Here is a 22,530-nt window from a genome sequence, read left to right as displayed (position 1 = left end):
TTCAAAGGAACATATTTTTCTTTAAATCATCAAAATGACGTTTGGCAAGAAGTAAGGCAGGAGGATGATAATTAGGACAGAGCAAGAGCTAAAGCCAGTAGATCTCACAATTCAGAGGGCCCAAGAGAGAAACAGCCTCCAATACAAGGCACAGTGCCTTAGGCTGCCCTGATGATATGACAACTTTCAAGGTTCTGTTCATGACATATCTTCATAGTGTTAGGCACATGGTAGGTGCTTTAAAAATATTTGTGTAGAGGTAGTCAACTAGTTTGAAAAGTTGTAGTATGTTGTAAACCTCTATTTCTACTGTTCTGAAGATAATCTGCAAACAGGGACCCAGCAGTGCTCCAAGTCAAGCAACCTGAGTAAAGAATCTTCAATTATCCTGTCTTCTTATGGGTCCTAAAGGGCATTGGGGCCAATTAGGCCACACGGGAAATATACAGAGTCTTCACTAACTCTTTCAAAACAGTTAGTCATGCATACAGATAGTAAGTTCTCAATAAATGTTTGATGGAAGAATGGATACATGGATGGATGGATGGATGGATGGATGGATGGATGGACACATAGAGGAATGGATAGATGAACAAGTCTTTCAAGTGTTTGAGAAAATAGTAATGCTAAGAAGAAAGACAAATACGGTGTAAAGAACAATACACTAGAAATAAAGAAGTCTAGATTTCAGTTTTACCTGTACATATCAAGATCTATGACATTTTGGGTCATACATATATATATATATATTTGAGACAGAGTCTCACTCTTTTGCCCAGGCTGGAATGGAGTGGCACGATCTCGGCTCATTGCAACCTCTACCTCCCAGGTTCAAGCAATTCTCCTGCCTTAGCCTCTCAGGTAGTTGGGATTATAGGCACACGCCACCATGCCCAGCTAATTTTTGTATTTTTTAGTAGAGACAGGGTTTCACCATGTTTGCCAGACTTGGTCTCAAACTCCTGACCTCAGGTGATCTGCCGCCTTAGCCTCCCAAACTGCTACAATTACAGGCATGAGCCACTGCACCCAGTCTTGGGTCACATATATATAAAAATCTGGCCGAGGTGGGCGGATCATAAGGTCAGGAGTTCGAGACCAATCTGACTAACATGGTGAAATCCTATCTCTACTAAAAATACAAAAATTAGCTGGGCATGGTGGCACATGCCTGTAATCCCAGCTACTCAGGAGGCTGAGGCAGGAGAATTGGCTGAACCTGGGAGGTGGAGGTTGCAGTGAGCCAAGATTGTGCCACCGCACTCAAGCCTGGATGACAGAGTGAGACTTCATCTCAAAAAAAAAAAAAAAAAAAAAAAAAAAATCTGGAGTTTATTTCTATTTACCTGAAAAATATGAATTTGATTACTATTAACCTAACTTATCATCAGACTCTTAACACTCAATATTCCCCCAGGTCAACTCTCCAATCTCAACAAAATTTTAATTTTATGTATAATCTTTATTCTCTAAGACATACCAATATATGCTCACAAAACAGATTTTTATGAAAAAAATATTTCAAGTCTCTTCACCTACATTGGTGGTCCATTTCTTAGAATACTTTAGTTGTCAACAGTGCTCTTAAAATGCAACAATTGGAAATAAGCACCACACTCCTGGCAATTTCTGAACATTACAAACTAGAGTAAGACTCGCAATTCCACTAGTTCTAAATAAGATTTCCTCATTCTACGAATATTTACAGCAGGGTTGCAATGTGCCAACACTGCTCTGAGCAGTGTGCTTTAACCAAGAAGAGAAACAAAACACTTCTCTTTATTGTGCCATATTATTTGCAAGTAGTAAACAGAGTAGGCAATTTCAGATAGTGATCCATATTAATGAAGCAAATAAAACCAAGTCGTGGGATAGAGCGTGAGGCAGGATGCTGCAGTATTATTTCAGATAAATTCAGACAAATGGTAGAGCCATCCACGAAGACTCGGGAGAAAAGCATTGTAGGTAAATAAACACAGTAATTTTCAACTTCTGAGGCAGAAGTTAGCTTACCGTGCCCAAAACTGAAGAAGAGTTCATGGTTATTGCCCATAGAAAACCAAGGAAACAGTTGTGTTACATATAACTTGACTGTAGTATTTTAGAGTGGACTAATTCAAATCATGTTAGACTTACTTGCTAGTCAGGTTAGCTCTATTAGTGAAGGTTCTAAAAAACCAAAGTTAATGGAAGACTAAAGTGTAAATGGAGGAAATATTTGAGGCTGATACACTAGGCAAATGTGGCCAAATGGGTTGTCAAACATGGAGGCTAGATCAGGGTGGAGTTACAGAAACTAAAACTCAATCAATGCAATTAGAAAGCCAGGGCGTGGTGGAATGAACCAAGTAAATACAATAAAACAGCATCTTTGCTCCTGTGTTTTAAATCAATATGTCTCTATGGTAAGATATATTGGAGAGCTACTATGTTTAAAGGCTTCGGGGTTAGATAAGAAGACTCAGTCTCTTAAGATATCCGAAAGTATTAAGCCTTCCAAATACAAGACTACATATTTAAGAAGTATGGAGGCCAGGCGCGGTGGCTCATGCCTGTAATCCCAGCACTTTGGGAGGCCAAGGCGAGTGGATCACGAGGTCAAGAGATCGAGACCATCCTGGTCAACATGGTGAAACCCCGTCTCTACTAAAGATACAAAAAATTAGCTGGGCATGGTGGTGCATGCCTGTAATCCCAGCTACTCAGGATGCCGAGGCAGGAGAATTGCCTGAACCCAGGAGGAGGAGGTTGCGGTGAGCCGAGATCGCGCCATTGCACTCCAGCCTGGGTAACAAGAGGGAAACTCTGTCTCAAAAAAAAAAAAAAGAAGTATGGAAGACACATGCACACATATGTTTATTACAGCACTATTCACAATTGTAAAACTTGGAATAACCCAAATGCCCATCAATGATAGACTGGAAAAAGAAAATGTGGCACATATACAGCATGGAATACCATGCAGCCATAAAAAAAGATGAGTTCATGTCCTTTGCAAGGACATGGATGAAGTTGGAAACCGTAATTCTCAGCAAACTAACACAGGAACAGAAAACAAAACACCACATGTTATCACTCATAGGTGGGAGTTGAACAATGAGAACACATGGACATAGGGAGGGAAAGATCACACACCAGGGCCTGTTGCAGGGTAGGGCGATAGGGGAGGGATAGCGTTAGGAGAAATACCTAATGTCGATGATGGCTGATAGGTGTAGCAAACCACCATGGCATGTGTATACCTACGTAACAAACCTGCATGTTCTGCACATGTATCCCACAACTTAAAGTATAACTAAAAAATTGATCAAGATAGTAAAATATGAATTAGACAAGGAAAAGAACAGTACCAAAAGGATTTTACAGTTTGTATTAGAAATTGTTCAAGTTTTAAAAGTTCAAGTACAATGAACTATTAAGTACTCTATTTATTTATATGCAAGGTATATTTGTAATAAAAAGTCTTAATTGTTTATGTTTCAAAGCTCTATTAGGTATAGAAATCTAAGAGGCTTAATTTAGAAGAATCAGAATTAGTCACTATCGGTGTAATTGTTAGGCTTATAAAGTTAATTTAGCAGCTGAAATTAATCTAGCAATGGCAAAGATGATTTCTATATGTAAATGTGGTATTAAAATAGATTGTTGTATCCTTTCAAAAAACATAGCGTTGCAAGCATAAAATCTGAATTTAACTTCTTCAAAGACCATCAGAACCAGCTGTACAAATTTACCACGTGTAGAGTCATACCCTATAACAGAAGACAGGAGCATATATTTTAAAAGCCTCTGTATCAGATTTCTGTTGTTCTATAACAAACATAGTGACTTTAAACAACATGCATTTTATTTAGCTCATGATACCTTTGGGTTGTTAATGTCAGCCTCAAATAATCTCCACTAGACTTGTTCATATAACTGCCATCAGCTGGGAGCTGGTTGTTCTTAACCTCGCTCAACTGTCTGGTGACTAGCTGTTAGCTGGGGGCAACAGAAACGGCTGAGCTACATGTCTTTCATTATCCAGAAACTACTCTGACTTTATCCAATTTTCAAGAAAAGCAAAAGGGCAAATGCTAATTCACAAGTATTTTTCAAGGCTCAGCTTGCATTGTTTTTTTAACTTTCCCATTGGCCGAAGCAAGTCACATAGCTATGCCCAGAAACGGCGTTGGAAGGCACACCAATGGATTTCAATACCGGGAGATGAAAACAAATAGGGGTTGTTACAACAATTAACCTACCATAGCCACAGAGAATAAATCCAAGGCAAAAGTTAATCTTAATACTAAAAAATGCAAGAAATATTGCAAGAAATGACATCAGAGTTCTGAGAAAGGTAATGATAAACTAGATTTTATGCTGCACTAAGAGAAAGATAAAGATAAAGCCATGTCCCTCTTGTTCACCAATATTTTTAGTACCCAGTCCAGTGCTTGGCTCTTGTTGGCACAAATGTTTACTGAATAAATAAATAATTTAATGAAGTGAATTTTCCTCAAGGTCTAAGATGTTAAAACACACCTCTGTATATAGTGGGAAAAAATAATACTATAATTTTTGAATATGGCCTCCGGAATCAGACTGCCTGAGTTTACATCCTGCCTCTGCTTCTTATTAAATGTGTGTTGTCGGAGGAAGCACCACACTTTCAGTGCCCCATATTCCTGAGTTGTAAAATGAAGATAATGACAGTACCTACACGTGGTGGTTTTAGACATGGCTCCCAAATCATCTGACATCACTCCCTTTAAAAGGTGGGGTCTCTGACCCCTAATTTTGAATGGGGTGCACTTGTAAGTGTTTCAATCCATTAGAGGCTCGTGGAAATAACACTGCATGACTTCCAACACTTGGTCATGGAAAGTGATACAGCTTAGCCTTGACTGTTGGAGCACTCACTCTTGAAGTGCTGAGCTTTCATTAAGAAATCGGAGAGATCAGCATCCTTAAGGAAGCCAATGACACAAAACAGCCACGTGTAGGTGTTTCAGTTGGCAATCTATTCTTAGACTCTTCGTAACCCCCATAACAGAAATACAAGTAAACAAACCAGACGATTCCAACTGTTGAATTACTCTTCAACCTTTGAATCTTTCCAGCTGAGACCCAGGCATCACAGAACAGTGAAAAACAGTACCTGCTATGCCCTATTTGAATTTCTAATGCACAGAATTCATAAGCATAGGAGTATTTGTTGTAAGCCACTCAGTCTAAAGGTCATGTTTTATACAGCATAATAAATTATAATCGAAATGTGGTACCTGAAAAAGTGCAATCATAAAAACCCAAAGCGTCTGCCTTGGCTTTGGGAGCAGGTATCAGGCAGAAGCCAGAAAGTCCTTGTGATGGGGTTTATGTGTCAGCTTGACTGAGTCACTGGGTGCCCAGACATTTGGCCAAAATTATTCTAGGTATGTCTTTGAGGGAGTTTCTGAATGAGAGTAACTTAAATTGGTAAACTGAGTAAAGCAAATTGCCTTCACTAATATGGGTGAACTTCATCCAATTAATTGAAGTTCTGAATTAAATAAAAGGCTAAACAAGAATTCCTCCTGCCTGACTGCTCGACCTGGGACATAGAATATTTTCTGCCTTTGGATTCAAACTACAAAACTGGTATTTCTTGGGTCTCAATCTTGCCAGCTTTTAGAATGAACTTATACCATCAGCTTTCCTTGTTCTCCAGCTTGCCAATCTTGGGACTTCTCAGCATCCATAATTGAATAAGCCAATTTCTCATAATAAATCTCACACACACAAACACACACACACACAGACACACACACACACAGACACACACACACCCCTATTGTTTCTGTTTCTCTTGACAGCTCTGACTAATGCAGACCTTGAGAAGGCTTATTATCGAAGGCTTAACAAAGGGTGAGCATTGTTAATGAGAAAAGGTTTAGGACACTCTCATTTATGATGAACAAAATAGCTAATTGGATTTCTGGGCTGCATATAAGATATAAATGGAGAGACAAACTGAAAGAAAACTTCAGTTTTCAACCAAAATTTAGATAAACTATAAGGGAGCCTGAATTTACTGGGTTTAAAAGTAAAAGTATTTACCCTCCCTAGTCTTTACCAGCAAAATAATCCCAAATTAGAAAAAATGCCTCAAAGCAACTATCAAATCACAGTTCCTGTCAGGTAAACAGCTGAGGATTACGATGAAATCAAGGGATTGGCTTTACAACCCTTCAGTAAGAGCTTAGAAAGGTTGGAAGTGATGTCTTATGAACCATTTCAAAGAAACAAAGCCTTCTAAGGCTCTTAAGAGCATCTCTGACAGGCAACCTCTATTGCACAATATGGATTCTGAGAATTATAAGGGCCTTAGGTCCAGCAGCCTCACAAGAGGTCCAAATAGAAAAGAGTTTATCTCAAAGAGACTTTGGGCATTACTTTTTTCTAACAAAGTGGATTTTAAGTTGATACACAGGAAGCACCTACAATGCTTAAAAATATTGTTCAACTTAGATTGGACAGAGTCAGTACAAAATGCAAGATGCCTTTTGACTTGCCACTATTTTGAGCACAAAGCAAGATTAAGAGCATGTCTTATTTGAAATGCAAGCCGTATCTTGTTTTAAAAAATAATACATTAAAGAGAGGAACCAAGAACATTAGAAAACTGTTTGGGGGAAGTAAAAGTAGAACCTAGTTCAAGAACTTGCAACAAGTGTCCGGCTAACTTTCAGAATTGCTATGGACCAGTGGCTACTGTGTGTCTCTTATTTTTCCTTCTTTTTGAACAGGAGAAGCTATGGTGGGTTATCTAACAGGGTAAGTGTGTAGAGGGCAGATAAACTGGATCTTTATTTTAGAGGTCTTCACATTGAAAGCGACTATACTAGAACTGCACCCAAGAAACCTCATCTGCAACTGGAAAATTTAGACATAAGGTCCTAGACTTGTAGTTGATGACAAAATGAGGTGACAATTTAGAAGGCTTGGTGAAGGAAATTATACCCTAGAATACAAAGGAAGAAATACAAGTAATTGTGGCCACAGGGCGAACTATGGTGATTTTAAAGTGAGGGCCCAAAATTATGTGACACAACTTCCATCAGAAAGTGGGATCTACAGCCACTCCTTTTGCATCTGGGTAGTTAGATGAGCAATTGCTTTAACCAATAGGCTACTGCCTAAGTGATGTTTGGTGATTTCTTGGGCTGTGTTATCAAAACACAATGCAACTTCCGATTTGTTTGCTCTAAAACTCACATTTAGAACAATGAGTCCTATGTTAGAAGTCTGACTACTCTGAAGTACCACGATGTGAAGAAGCAAAATCATGGGAATAGGTCACGTGGAGGTCTTCTGGTTGGAGTACTATTCTTCTAAACATCTCAATTCACGTGTCTGACAACTGAGTGAATGAGGTTTCAGATATTTCTATGCACTACATTTCAGTCACTGTAGAGTAACAGACTTGGAGTTACAGCAAACACAGTCAAGCATCTCACCGTGCACTGTTCAAGTTTTTGACCCACTGAATTCATGGGCACTAAAAAATCGTTTTAAGTCATTAAGTTTTGGGGCAGTTTATTACACAGAAATAGCAACTGAAATAGAATTTCGCAGAGCAGTTGTGAGTTATGATGAAAAGTATATAAAACAGTGCTTATTTAATTCTAAAGCATGAAGTTCTCTTAAAACCTCATGGGGCCACAAACAAAATGCCTGAGTCAGATGGTAAAACTAACAGCCAAACATGAATCCTTCACCGTATAATCAGCTAAGGGTATGCAGAAATCACTTCTTCCCATAGTAAATGGTCACATAGAAAGTAGTTTTAGGTTAAAATAAAACATAATGGCTGTATCGGAATTTTTAAAGGTTTGGAAAATTACAATGACAAATCTCTAACATTTCTGTTTTGATAATTAATTTTGACTAAAATTGGAAAATAAAACTGTGCTACAGATCTAAATCTGTACAAGTTAAACATAACAACTAAGCATTCACAGGCATAGACCACTGTATGGAGCTCGCTTAAAAATAAACCTATTTAGGTTTACAGGTAAGGATAATTACTATCTGTAAAGAATCTGACCATGTGTGAAACTGCATAGCTGGTGCCTCAATTAAATGTTTTACTCTGAATCTCACACATGAGCTTCATTATTTGTGCCCTGCAGCATTGCACATCCAGCAGTTTCTTGGTGCCAGAATTGCTTTTTTCCTAAGAAACTCCCTTTTATTCATGTTGGCATCAAAAGTACAAATCCTAAAGAATGCAGCGTGTTGCTTTGTATCAGAAAATGTGCAACCTTTGGTTGAGTAAAAGTAAGCGACTTCATTTGCCTGCTTCACTTTTGTTATCCGGATTTGCACAACTTGATGAATGGGATAGTCAAGGTGAAAGATGACAGGCTGGAAGCCAAAAGTCAGACACCCAGCACCTAGAATCACTTTGTTCTTTTCTTTTCTTCAGTCTCCTTTTCACTCTTAAGAGCAGAGTTTTATCACCAGTTCTACCCCCGTATCATGCCTCTTTCAATTATTTGACAGGGTCGCAGAGACAAGGAAGAGAATGAATATGGAATAGATGTCATTTCTCGTTGTCACCTGGAGGTTATGAAGGCTGCTGCCAGTGGCTCAGGGTGATATTCCTGGGAATGAGTTGGGGGTGGGGAGGGAAGCAATGTTCTCAGTCTGTGATCCTCCCCCTTCAACAGTACCTCAAATTGAGGAATTCTAAATCCATGCTGGCATTTTCAGTGCTCCCTTTGTGCTACAAAGAATTGAGTTAAATGTTGGCTAATCAGTGAGTTTTAAAACTCCTGATTAATCAAACATGCAGAGCTACACCTGCTCTTCCAATGCTCCAAGAATCTTCCATATCAAGTTTTTGTTCAACAATCTTTCAAACACGCTGACCAATGGAGCCTCATTCAATCAGCTAAAAGTTCATAATAAAAAAAAAATTTAAAGTTCCACACTCAGGAGGAGTTTCAACTATCTACCTGTCTAATTGATGCCACAATTCAAAAAATACTGACCAGGGTGTGGCAGCAATTACTAATTGTTTTAATTCAATAGTCTATACAATGTGTTATTCAGTCTTACTTATTAATGCAATTATCCACAACATCTGTTTTAAACAAGAAAAATTAATATGAATTATGCTAATTGCATTGCTGAAAGCAAATAATATGGAAATTTACTGATTTTCATTATATAAAATTATTTTAACACTATTAGCATACTCAGTGGAATTCACTCTAAGCACATGGGACTCTAATACTCAATTTAGACTCAGGAGAGTAGTTGGAAAGTGCTTTTCTGAAGAAATGAAAAAGAGAATTAGCCTTTCTACCCCTTGGCATTCTCCCTGTGGTGTCAGAATCAAACCTGATAAAGATGCATTTCATTTGGTTAATACAGAGCATTGACCTGTATGCTCTGGGTAAATGTGCTCTCAGCACAGGCTATTCAAAAATTAATGTTTGTGATTGCTTTACCCAAATCCCAGCTATTTCCCATCTCAGAAGTCAGTTGCTGCACAGGTAACAAAGCAGGAAATTATTGCAACTGCCCTTTGGCAATGTATCATTTAGAGTCCTTAATGCTGTAAATGACATAACATTCTAACAAAAATACGGCCTAAACAATAAAGGACATGTATCAAATCACTTCATTGGAAAATTGTTTGGCTTTTAACAAGGGTTGGTTTTAAAGAAGGACTGATCACTAGCCCAAACAATATTACCCCAGAACCTAGTTATTTTTTCTCTCTCTCTATTCTGCCTATTTCCAAGCCAGCTTCAGCACTGGGAGCATCTGTGGTCCCCTTGAAGCTCCAACCTTTTCCCTCAGTATATCTCACATGTCCTTATATAAACCACCCATTAGAAGAAAGCAAGTTTACTTCAGAAGTCTTCAGGACAAAAAACATCTCTTCCCAAAAACCATATTAAAAGATCAGTGTGTGCCACTGATTCAATGGAATCAAGTAGTCATTCCTGAACCCGTTACCATGAGAGTATTGGGATACACTGATTACTTTAAGCCAATGAAGGCCCATCCCAAGTCACATGACTGAGAGTGGGGAGGGTTGGTTTTCTGAACACTATTACCAGAAGTAAAAATGGATGATGCACAGTAATCACAACAGATATCCACTAGAGGTGAGGCCTCACTACTCAGGCCTATCCTGCCTGAGACAAATATGCACTTGAAGACAAACATGGCCTTTGCGTGCCAACGTGAAGCATGACCACATGATCGTTTTCAAGGTATAATAAAAGAAAAGAAAATCTTATTTTTGAAATGAGATCTAGTTAAAATGTACATTTTCCTCAAGGAGGCAAACTTGAGAGGCTGAGTTATTTACTCAAGGTTAAGAGGCTTTGATGAAGCTATTTTAAATATTCTGAATTGTGTCCCAGTAACCTCCCTACTAAATTACTTTGCCCATTATTTAATTTTTCCATATTTTCTGAATTTGAATAAAATGTACTCTAGTTATATTTTATAATATCACCTACTGTATCTTCCATCTGACCGTATGAGTCATAGGCAGACACTATAACAACAAAAAATCAAAACTCTACCACTTAGAAGTTAGCAGTTTCGGGAATTAAATTAACTCTTTGGGGATAATAATTTGGTGTCTGAAAAAAGATTGCAAAATGTAGTAGTAATAGAAAGAGCAGTAGACTGGTAGTCAAAAGGCCTGAATTTTTGTCCCAAATTTGTCATGAACTAGTTGTGTGACATTGGCAAACTCTTTATTCTCTATGGACTTTAATGGTGGAATGTAAATTAAAATAAATATTTTTTAAGAAACTTTCTGATTTGGAGATCCTTTGTTTCTAGCAATTTTGCTTAAGTAATGTGAAAAGATTAAGTTATCTTAATTGTAAAGAAAAAAATGTAAGATTTGAGCCCAGAATAGCCTGAATACTAATCTCAGCTCTGGCCCTGACATTAAATGTTTCTTTAAACTTTTTTATTTTAATTTTTTTACTAAAAATGGTAATAAATAAATCAGTAACTTATCCATTATGTTCAAAATGACAAATATATATCAAAAAGCCATATTTGTTCCAGGTTACTCTAATTTCTACCAAAAGAAATTCCCCAGATTTCCAGGTACTTTGAAAAATAAGAGATGGCCTGTGAGCTATCACTGGAAAGGCAAATAGAAGATCTTGAAAGGGATATCTTAGGAAGAAAAACCAAATATTCTTTTTGGGAATAAAAACGCAAAAACCGAAGTTGAGAAATACCACAAAATAACGGAAGCAGTAAAGGAAAATGTACATACAAACAAAGGAGTTTGTTTTTCATTTTCCTCCTAAATCCTTCTAAAGCATTATAGCCATGTGTGGTCAGCTTGAGAGTGAGAAGGATTAGAAGCAAAGGACTCACGGCTTGTTTTTTCCTCTTAAGTCCCTCCCATCCTCTAAGGAATAGACTCAGTGCGTTGAAAAGAACATAGCAGCATGCAGTGCGCGTGCCAGAAACCGCTCTGGCACCATCCATGCTGTAGCTCTACACTTACAACACAGTGACTTGTAGACGCATTTGCTTACAAATCCCAGGGAAGTATAAGACATGTGTGCTAGAGGTTGACTAAATACTGGAATTTATACAATTATTATAATTTCCAGATCTAGAGTAGGAATTGAATTTACACCTAGAAGGCTAAGAATTTGATTAATAAAATTCACTGCCCTTGTAAGAGACAGATGTCTTTTAGACCCAAATCTCTAATGTGAATTAATTACAGCATAGTAAGTGGTGTTGACAGATCTAAAAAAGAAGAATGAATTAATAGAAGCAAAGTGGTCTATTTAGAAAAGTAGGCAAACAAGATATAAAGAGGCTAAACTGTCAGACTCTGACATTCAACCAGAAAAGAAAAAGAAATCTGGAACTATGAACCATTTTGGAGATGTATTTCCTCCCAAAGCTTTCCCAAAAATGTGGTTTTCCCAAGGTGTAGGTGAACCTAAACCATTTTATTTTCTTTATCAATTCCATTTACCAAGGAAAATCCAATTACTAATTTTCTTCCAGAACTCTCCTGGAGCTAGCTCTCAATCATTTCATCATATATATACAGACTCCAAGTGTAAATCAATTAATTTGACTACTGTATTATACTAAATTTTCTGTAGCTTTGTAATGGACCAATATCTACTCACTTCGTAGGAGACTGAAGTGGTTGCAGTAACCACTCTGGTTGTGCTAATGAAATCTTGTACCTAGAATACAAGTCTAAGGAAGTTTATTTTAAAGGCCTAATCAACCTCCAGAGTTGGTGCCTCTGAAAGATAAACCTACATGCCTTCCCTAACTCTTAATATCAACTATATCCAAACTGGACATAATACGTTATTTTGTGTTTTATACTTCCAGAGTTATTAACAAAATAGAGATGATTATAATAGCATGGCATAAAAATATTTCAAAATGTATTTTCATTGTAAAGCTAGAGGTAGGAATTATTTTTAAAAATGTTTAAATATAGAAGATCTATGCTGTTAAAAAAATCAACAAAAGAATTTTTAGAAAATTTTTCTTGATATTTTTAACAGGATGGATCGTCTGTATTTTAACTATGATTGACAGTTTTCCTATTTTTTTCTTCATGTGGCTTAAGAAATCTTATATCAAGTTAATACGTTAGTTAAGAGTCACAAAGTTTCAAATGAAGAGAAGTTAATTGCCTTAAATTTAAATTAGTTTTTGATTTAATTTACTCGTTTAAATTAATTATAACCTAATTCTTAATTCTGAAATTAGATCGTTTGCCCAATGCACATATGCTTCCTTGGATAACTTTAAGACAAGCAGAAAACATTAAGAAAATTTCAAGAAAGGATTCTTCTCATTTGTTATCAGGAAATGTCCATATATGTTCAAGACGTTTTACCTTTCTTTAGAAAGCATCACCACTTGAAATTATAGAAATCATTGATTCTTCTTGCTTTCCAACACACAGATGTATGCTGTTTAATTTGTCCACCTTAATGGCATTTACAAATCTTTTAGATTATTTATTTAGTTTATCAAAACAAGTTAAACAATGACCTACAAGATTGACTAATATGTTTTAAGCATACTATTTAAAAGGAAACTTTAAACTACATCTTATAGAAAACCAAGAAGCATTTGAAGCATTATAAATGCTTCTCTTTCTGATATTCAGATGTATCTTTTTTTTTTTTTTTTGGGGAGACAGAGTCTCGCTTTGTTGCCTGGGCTGGAGCTCACTGGCATAATCTCTGCTCACTGCAACCTCTGCTTCCTGGGTTCAGTTGATCCTCCCACCTCAGCCTCCTGAGTAGCTGAGATTACAGACGTCTGCCACAATGCCCAGCTAATTTTTTGTATTATAGTAGAGACGGGGTTTCACCTTGTTGCGCAGGCTAGTCTTGAACTCCTGACCTCTTGCTCTGCCCACCTCGGCCTCCCAAAGTGCTGGGATTAAAGGCGTGAGCCAGCTCACCCAGCCCAGAACGGTATCTCTTTTTAGAAATTACATGAAGGCTCAGAGTTTCGTTTCTTTTTCTCCTAATTAACCTCATCTTCCTTTAAGAATGCCCACTAACTCCCATTGTGACACATTACACTGTTTGTGACCCTGAAACAAAGTTACACATATTTTAATAATTCAAGATATTCATGAAGATGTTTAAAGATGTGGATTAATTCCCATATCTGGATGATTGTGGCTATTTTTACTTGACATAGAATAATTTCATTCTTTCTAAAATGATAAAAAATACATTTGTCCTTAAAAAAATTATGTAAGGCATTCCAATTTATCTAATTCATTCCAAGTAGACATTTACAGAAAGAGATTTCTAGAATTTACCTGGAATTGACACAATGTTTTTTTTTCCAAATTTGTTCAGATACTGATCATTCCAGATACCAAACAAATTTGCCACTCAAAATCTTCACATAAAGTTCCCACAACATTATCTTAAATTTATCCAAAAATTTAGACCGTGAGTAAGCAATGGATAACTTTTATGAATCTTGCTTTTGGCATTTCTATACCTATTTGCAGAACTGATCAGTGTACCCCACCCTCCCCACCCCATACCAACAAACTTAAGAGAAAACTCTTTCATACTCTGATAATCATATTGCCAAGTCGAAGGAAACAGACACAATAGAGAACGTGCCTGAGCATTCTGGGCTGCTTAAGTTTCTTTACAAAGATGTTTAATTCTCAGAAATTCCAGAAATACTTGATGTGTTTATGATGAGGCAATTACGAATGTAAAAGTATCTCTTGTACTGACTTAGTCAGAAAAATCTCCCGAAGTCATCCAGAAATTCTAGCCACATCAAGAACTCATTGCCATTGAATGACATTTTCAAAATCAGTTCAAATAAAGTAGAAAGAGGCTACAAATGTATTTTCTCATTTGAAGATGTATTCAAATTTACTAGTCTTTTCCTTTAGGACACTCCTTGACATTCCACTCCCATTTCCTTTATTTGATTTGCTGCTCCCTCTGCCTCCAGCACCCATTCTTGAGAAAAAAAAGGTTAACATATAGAACTGGAGGTAGAGAAAGCTCATCTCCTACAATGCTAAGCATACCTGAGGACTAGAAAATAGTTGTGTTAAAGAGACAAGAGGATTGCAGTTTCTGGCACTCTATCTCAAGCTCCCTTTCAGGGGAACACAACAACATTTATGACATTTCTACTTAATATCCTTGACCGTGTTCAGTTCAATCCCTTTCTTAAAAACCTTTGAAGTTTCCAGCATCTGATCTTTCAAGCAGTTTAACTTACAACAACTGTGGCTAAATTGCCCTGCAAAATAAAAGCTCAACATAAGAAGTTGAAAATTATAACCTGTGTGGAGTTTCAAACAATGCCTTTTCCCATGAAGAACAAAATATAAATGTACAGATATCAAACAACAGTCATACACAACCATGCACTGCCAATGAATGAAGAGCAATTGATCCGACGAGGCACTAATTCATGTTATATATTCAATGTCATAACTGGCTTCTCTGTTCCTTTGTTAAGAAAGTTATTTTCAAACATCCTAGCTTAATGAGCAGTGAGCAAAATTAGCAGGCATCACCAGTTCCACTGTGTGAAAATGTACCACAGCAACTCCAGAGCCAACCCAGAACAGCCGGTTGTAACCCACAAGCCTAAAAGTCAAAAGTGACTCCGTAGATTGTTTAGAGAAAGAGGCAGAAGTTTCCATCTACCAAGTAGCGAGTGCCCTTATGGATTTGGCTCCTCTTCATTCACAAAATAGAGGTGAAGTTTAATATGTCCCAGTCAGTTACAAGTAATTCTCTTCCAATGTACTGTTACACACTGAGAGCTGGGAGCCAGCTGCTCTGAAGCCCTAGCCATGTCCCATGGTGCAGAGAGCAGTGTTGGCAACAGTGGCTTGGCTCTCTGATTTTGTTAAATTAAACCTCCTCTTACCTCGACTTCCTTGTTCTTCTCTTTGTTTCTGCCCATTGAACTTCTCCCATTGCTGGCAGTCTCCCGTGCTGGGATTACGGAAATCTGGTGGAGGGGCATATTGGCAGGGCTGCAGGTGGCCAATCCCTGATTGGATGCCTTATCTCTTCACTCGCCCTGAGTAGCCCACCTGCACAATTGTTCATATCCTTGCTTTGCCAAGCTCAGGTCTAAACAAAAAGGGGAAAAATAGTGTTTGAGACACTGTGCAGCAGAGGCCAGGGTCTTCTGGTCAAAATGTCAAACACATTGAAGGGGGAGTTTAAAAGAAATGCAAGAGCAAATAATCCAGGGAGTACTGCATTCTCCAAAGGACGATTTACTGCAAGTCATAATTGCACTGCTTTGTCACTGGAGCACCCCTCTCCCCTAAGAGCATTGTGGGAGACAATTCAATTTCTATGGTACCTAATAACTGTCATGGAAACCAAGGAAACCTAGGTCTCACAGGCCCTTATTAGCAACTGCTTCCTTTAATGGCACAGACTCCCACATTTGCAGCGGCTGTCACTTCTGCTTTTGTTTCTCCTCTGATTCCCCAGGAGTCCACTAAGCACCCAGAGACACTGCATCTTGCTGACTAGGTAAATAAGCAGACGGCTGAAAAGCTTAGTGTCCTATTTGGAGCCAAATCTCTTCCTTGAGAAGCGTGGCTAGCTGGCTGTGTCCTTCATGCATCTATAATAATCTGCTTAGGTCAAAGGATCTGCCTCAAAGTGAAGAGCATCAAATGAGATAGAATGAGGTGTTGAGAGGGAGACAGAGAGAGAGAGAGAGACCTGGAGCAATTGCAGATGTCTTTTTCTGGATGATTGTAAAGAGGGTTAACTATTCACTGCACCTTCCCTACTAAAACATCAGCAATAGGAGTCAGAAGGCATCAGTTAGTCTGAAGCATAGAGCTCTATACTATGCATTTCAGCTTTATTGCACCTTCTGTGCTCTCTGAAATATATGTTAGCTTCTCCTTGCTTTCCCAAAAAGGAAACAGACTTTACTATTGCTGTCCTCTCAATAGTTATACAATTTGGAAGAAGTGGTTAATCAGAACTTCTGCTTTTTAAATTTAAAAAAAACATTCCTTTTAAAACATTCTACTTTCTTGGTGAAGCAAATTTTTAAAATACATTAACTTTGTAAAAATAACTTTCCCTCATGATTATTTCCTCTTTTTTAGGGTGTTTGGCACTCTGTCTTTAAAAGTACAGAATTTTCTCTGTGTTGATACATACATTGCATGTTTTCTGGATATTGTGAACTAATCAAATCTTCCACTGTTTTTGTGTTTGTTTGTCCTAAATGAAGCACAATTCAGAAAATTCCTTGCTTTTATATACTCAAGTACTGCTTATAAGTTAGAATTTTTTTCTAATCACAGAGATCTTCAAAGTGATTTCTAACTGGAATTCATCTCTGCCTATCTTTGTATTATACAAAAATAATACCATTTCCATTATGACATTACAATTTGTTTAAACTCAGGACGGAGATAAAATGTGGAAAAAGACAGGTAATGTTGTTGGCAATAAAGTCAACAACAATATATGTAAAGATTGAATTAACATCTTCAATTTAAATATTCACACTAAAATAAAAACTTCAGTGTATTTACAAGTTTGGTCCAAATATGTGTTCATTTCAACCTAAATTAGCCACCCGCCCATGGTTCTCGCGCTCATCGTCCACCGAGCTCATCTGGGGAGATTTTACTTGGTTCCTTGTCTTGGCCTGACACTGGGTTTCCTTTCTTGATTAAGTGCAATCAAAATACATGCTTCGGAGGCCTATTTTTTGTTGCAGCTGGCAAAGATTGAAGTGGTCTTATGTTACCAGAGACATAATCATAATACATAGATGCCTGAGATGTACTTTATTATAGACACATTTTCAGGAAGGCTGTGGTGGAGACAAGAAGGGTACAGTTACAAGGTAGACAGAGTTTTTTTTTTTTTTTACTACAGATGTTTCTGATACAATTTTGAGAACTCTTCCAATGTATCACAAAAATAACCTCAGCACAATAAGCTCATTAAAGTTCATACAGAGAAAAAATTCTTGCTTTAGAATAGTAAAAAAAAAAAAAAAAAAAAAAAAAAAAATTGTTTCCTCAAACTTAGCATTTGTCCATCATCACACTTAAGCTTACAGAATGTATTTGTGACATACAGGAGCTTGAATGAAAGGATTAAAAAGCCAGTCTCTGCCAAAAACACCATGCCTACAGCTAAAACTAATAATTCTTAAATTTTTTGTAGCTTAATGATCACATCTATGACCTATAAGTGTGAGGAAGGAAGTTCCTTACTTTAATAATTTTTAATCCCTCTATCCAGAAGGACTCCTTAATTAAGAGAATGCTGGAAATAGAAATCTGTAAATGTAATAGTGTGTGACAAATACTAAAATTTAAATTATGAAGCTCTTTAGAGAAGTAATATTGTCCCTGTTTATGTCCATGAAAAGTTCCCTGAAAAGCCAAGGCAGCTTTCCAGATAAATTCAGACTTCAGTACTTTTGCTAAAAATATTCATTAAAGCTATGGGAAAGAAGATTTTTAGCTTGAATTCACTAAATAGCTGTCTTAATCCTTTACCTCATTATGGATATGAGGTTATCCTTTGTTTGCTATGAGATTTTTCAGAAATCAGATTTGAATTTTGAGTTAATTTGATTTATGTGGTTGAGTTATTTCAATTAGCTTTCTTTTATCTTGAAATTTAAAATACAAATTGAATTTCTGGAAAAGTGTATTTATTTCTTAGAGTATTTTATACAGTAAACAAGAAGAGGTTTGTTACATCTTTTTAAGCAAATGTTTTAGCAATAACTTAAGAAAAATTAATAATCAGTCTGTTTAATAAATATTTATCTAACATTGTATTAGGTATTGCCACAAATTGAACTTTTAAAATTTTCCAACTGTATCGGGGGGGAAATGTGCTTTTAATACTTTGTGGACTCTAATAGTTTGCCGCCTCGGAACATTGAATACGAATCAGCTAATGTCAGTGTCTTGCACTTACCTAATACCTTTCCTCAAGCAGCTTCCATAGTTCTCTGCCAATTAGAAACAACCAGAAGTCTCTGGGGTGACTCATTACGTAACAATCCAAAACTAAGAAAACTGTTGTGGAATGCATTCCTCCTATGGGAGCACAGTCCATCCTGTGCAGTAATTAAACCCTGCGGAGTCACAAAGAGCAATGGACCCAGCAACTAAGCACTGATAGGCACTGGCCAGGATAATCGTGGACTCAGGAGTCATTCAGCTCATCTCCAACTACATTTGCAATCACATTACATGATCCAGATTTTTAAACTTGATTTTTGTGGAAACCATAGACTATAATTACTATTGAAATCATCCTGGAATATTCACTCTTCACTGAATACTTATTCCGTACACATGACTAAATTATATCTGTTTTGTTTCCACATTCTGGCTTCCAGCCCTTGGCTCTGGGAACAGGTTCCTCATTCCTGCCTCGGGCTCCAAAATTTGGCATTTTTAGTTATTAACTCTAATACTCAGACCTCAGTTTTCCCCAAGAGATTCTGATTTGGTGCTGTTCCTTATTCTCAGTGGCCTAGTTCGTCTCTAGTTTAAAAGGTAAACAAAGCAAAATATGCATATCTGGTTAAGACCACGTCAACCTTTGCCAGCTGCAACAATAACAACAAAAAATAGGCCTCCAAAGCATTTATTTTGAATGCAATTTATCAAGAAAGGAAATCCAGTGTTAGGCCGAGACAAGGAACCAAGTAAACATCTGCTAACACATTAAATGGACTGACTGATAATTCAATTCAATAAACATTTATTAAGCATCTTCTGTGTTTTCTAAACCATGCTAGGAATTAATGGGCAGCAGGTAATATATAAAATTATGTGGTGAAATAGCTGTAGTCAAAGAATTTGTGGTGTCATTAGAGAAATAAGATTTAAGGAGGTAAGTCAATTTAAAAAATATGCAGCATACGGCAATTAATATTTGAAAGATAATACAGAATACTGAAAGTAAATATCAAAGGAGGTTTGAGCAATAATGAATAATATTAGCTCTAAATGCACAGTTAAAGTCTTAAGGAGGAATTGGGGCATCTATTGGGCTTAGTAGACATAAGGTGATAAAATCATTTCAAGGCATAGAGATGGTGTGAAATTGGTATGTGAAAGTTCAGGACACTATAGAAAATTTGTTTAAGATTATTAATTGGTTTAGGATGTATATATTATTAGGATCACCACTTTAAAGGAGAGAGGAAAGAAACCAGGGCCCAGACCTTGCAGAAAGAAAAAGTCTATAAGCCACATAAAATTATATTAATTATAAAATATGAAATTATATTGTATATTTATAAAATTATAAATGCATTGATACAAGACAGAGAAGTAATAAAGATAAGCACTTTAAGTTATTTCTGAAAATATAAACAGGGTACACTGAGGTGGAAAAAGGGTATTTCATTACAAATCCCTGGTGAAAGGGAGGAAATCTGGATTGAATGGGTTTTCAGTGCATCATTGCAAAGGGGGTTAAACGGCCACTGTCAAATATTATTGAGAAGAATATATAGATAAGCTATCATGACACAAATAATTTATGTTATCTTGTAAAGGAGCAGGAGAAGGAACTTGAATTTAAAGGTATCGTTACTAGAGAAATTCTGAAGCATACAATTATGTACTAATAGAAGAGAGAGAACAACCCGAGCTAGCCAAACAAGCTTAGTAGAAATAATGAGAGGGAATATAAAATGGAAAATAATTAAAATTTCTGGTCATGTGTTTATTAAAAAATCTGCAATGTCATAAAGCATTTCTAAAATGCTTGTATGTTTTTTATGGGTTTTGTCTGATTATTGGAATCCAATTGTGATTACATTTAGTATGTGCAATTATCTTCTACAATTACAAAACCATTTTAATGTGAGTAGTCTGTCTCTGAAGACCTTTCAGAAGCAACTAGATGATGAGTCTTCAATACCAAAGACAATATAATAGATCAGATGAATTCTTAAGATCTTTGATTCTATTCTCTGGAAATTGTTTTTCCTAATTTTAGCCACGTATATTTTCTGAAGTTGATGCAGATGACAACATAGCCAAGACATCCATTTCAGCCTTTTGGAGAATCAGTAACGATCACCACAGTCACATAATATATGTGATAATTACGGCATGCCCTAAAGAGTCAGTTGTACTAGTTTATATGATTTATACATCGCTCATGACAAAAGAATAGCATCAGAAAATAGCTTTCAAAATATTAGTATATCTAGCTGAACAAGGAGCAAAATAGAAAAAACAGTTTCAGAGGACCAATATGTGTTTCTTCACTTATCTTCAGAAAATGTAAAGCAGTCGTCCCAAAAAGAGGAATTGGAATCATAGAGGAAGGTCTTTAATTACTGCTTGCTTCAGAACCTGCCCACTTTTATCCCTGAAGAATGAGAGAGAAAAAGTGTGTGTGTGTGTGTGTGTGTGTGTGTGTGTCTGTGTCTGTGTCTGTGTATCTGTGTGTGTGTGTGTTGGGGGAGGCATTCTCACACATGGCTGTGAGGCTCCTTCCCCTTGCATATTCTGGAACTTCACTGTCAGTATCTCTAGGGCCTCGTAAACCTGGTATTCTCAAGCCTAGTGGGACAGTTTCTCTAAGCCATTTCATGACTTAAAGAAGGAAGTAGTAGTTTCCTCTTATAAGTGTCAAAATTCTGACTTAATGCATCAGAGAATTAAAAACTAAATTTAACAAAATGCTTCCTGTATGATATTAAGGTTCAAGAAAAAGAGACTTGGCCGTAACATTCCTAATCAAGCACAAGGACACACATGCATGCACACATGCACGCAAAACCCACAAATGACATTTTATTGGATTCCTAAAGGTTGCCTAGATGTAGAGATACACATATCTGCTCAAATATTATTTTTATTCCTTATAAGGAAATCTCTTAGTAGTTTTCCAAGGAAAAACACACTCAAACTGTGCTTTTCTACTTTACACAGAAGACTTCTGTGACCAGATTTGTGGGTTTTTTTCCCCCCTACATACCAAACAAGCAAGCAATTTTGCAGCAGACACCAGTTGGGTGTTACCCAAATTTAGTTCTACCTGGAGATATTATCAGATCCCACAGGTTCAGGGCTCAGTCTCACCAGACCATCCCCCCACTTTCAGACACTAACCACAAATCCAGGTTCCTGGAAATTCTGGCTTCAAATTGGGGTTCCCACAACTCTCTCCTTAGGTTCAATGAGTTTGCTGGAGTGGCTCACAGAACTCAGGGAAATATTCAGCTTTATGGGTTTATTACAGAGGATACAGATGAAGAGACACACAGGGCAAAGCATTTGAGAAGGGGTGCCGAGCTTATCTATCCCTCCCCACCCAGAAACCTCCACATATTCAGCCATCCATAAGCTCTCTGTATCCAGTCATTTTGGGTTTTTATGATATGATTGATTAAACCATTGGCTAAGGTAATCAATTTAACATTCACCTTCTCTCTCCTCCTTGGAGGCTGGGATTGGGATAAAAGTTCCAACACCCTATAATCCTGCTCGGTTTCTCTGAGTGACCAGCCTTCATCCTGAAGCTACCTATGGGCTGCCAGCTATCAGTCAACACAGTATACAAAACAGACATCACTTTGGCAATTCGAAAGATTTTAGGAGTTGCATGCTAGGAAACAGGTCAAAGACCAAATATGTACTTCACAATATCACAAGTCTTTATTCAGTTTACGGGGAAAATGGCATCATGGAATTTTATATTTCAAAGGCAAATTATAAAGCACCCTACCATTTGACAACCAGATTAAGTCCTAGGAGACTTAGTGTTTTGACATCATGGAAGGCTAGTAGATGGCAGAAACAATGTAGAACAATCTCCTGATCCAGAGACACCTGTTCTTTCATCAATTTTTTTTTGAGACGGAGTTTTGCTCTTGTTACCCAGGCTGGAGTGCAATGGCGCAATCTCGGCTCACCGCAACCTCCGCCTCCTGGGTTCAGGCAATTCTCCTGCCTCAGCCTCCTGAGTA

The 22,530-nt window shown here is 37.1% G+C and overlaps 1 protein-coding gene across 5 annotated transcripts in view; it reads right to left on the bottom strand.

Moving 5' to 3' along the window:
• Positions 1 to 22,530, bottom strand: part of MARCHF1 (membrane associated ring-CH-type finger 1) — an 883,830-nt gene that overhangs the window by 431,624 nt on the left and 429,676 nt on the right. Inside the window, exons 1-2 of one of the 5 annotated variants that reach the window (XM_064383767.1) lie at positions 15,892 to 15,987; positions 15,445 to 15,653 (exon numbers count right to left, since the gene is read on the bottom strand). The exons of 1 other annotated variant lie outside the window; for it this stretch is intronic. In XM_064383767.1, coding sequence (XP_064239837.1) covers positions 15,445 to 15,543 — 99 coding nt within the window. In that variant the 5' untranslated portion in view covers positions 15,544 to 15,653; positions 15,892 to 15,987. Of the gene's footprint in view, positions 1 to 15,444; positions 15,654 to 15,891; positions 15,988 to 22,530 lie in introns of those variants that run through there. 3 more of the 5 variants (XM_064383766.1, XM_064383768.1, XM_021676606.2) reach the window with 3 other exon arrangements.

The sequence above is a fragment of the Aotus nancymaae genome, unplaced genomic scaffold, assembly GCF_030222135.1.
Source record: "Aotus nancymaae isolate 86718 unplaced genomic scaffold, 86718_ANA_hifiasm-v0.15.2.pri h1tg000033l, whole genome shotgun sequence".
Taxonomy (NCBI): domain Eukaryota; kingdom Metazoa; phylum Chordata; class Mammalia; order Primates; family Aotidae; genus Aotus; species Aotus nancymaae.
The sequence above is the reverse complement of the archived record's forward strand: the minus strand, read 5'-3'. Positions and strand labels throughout refer to the sequence as shown.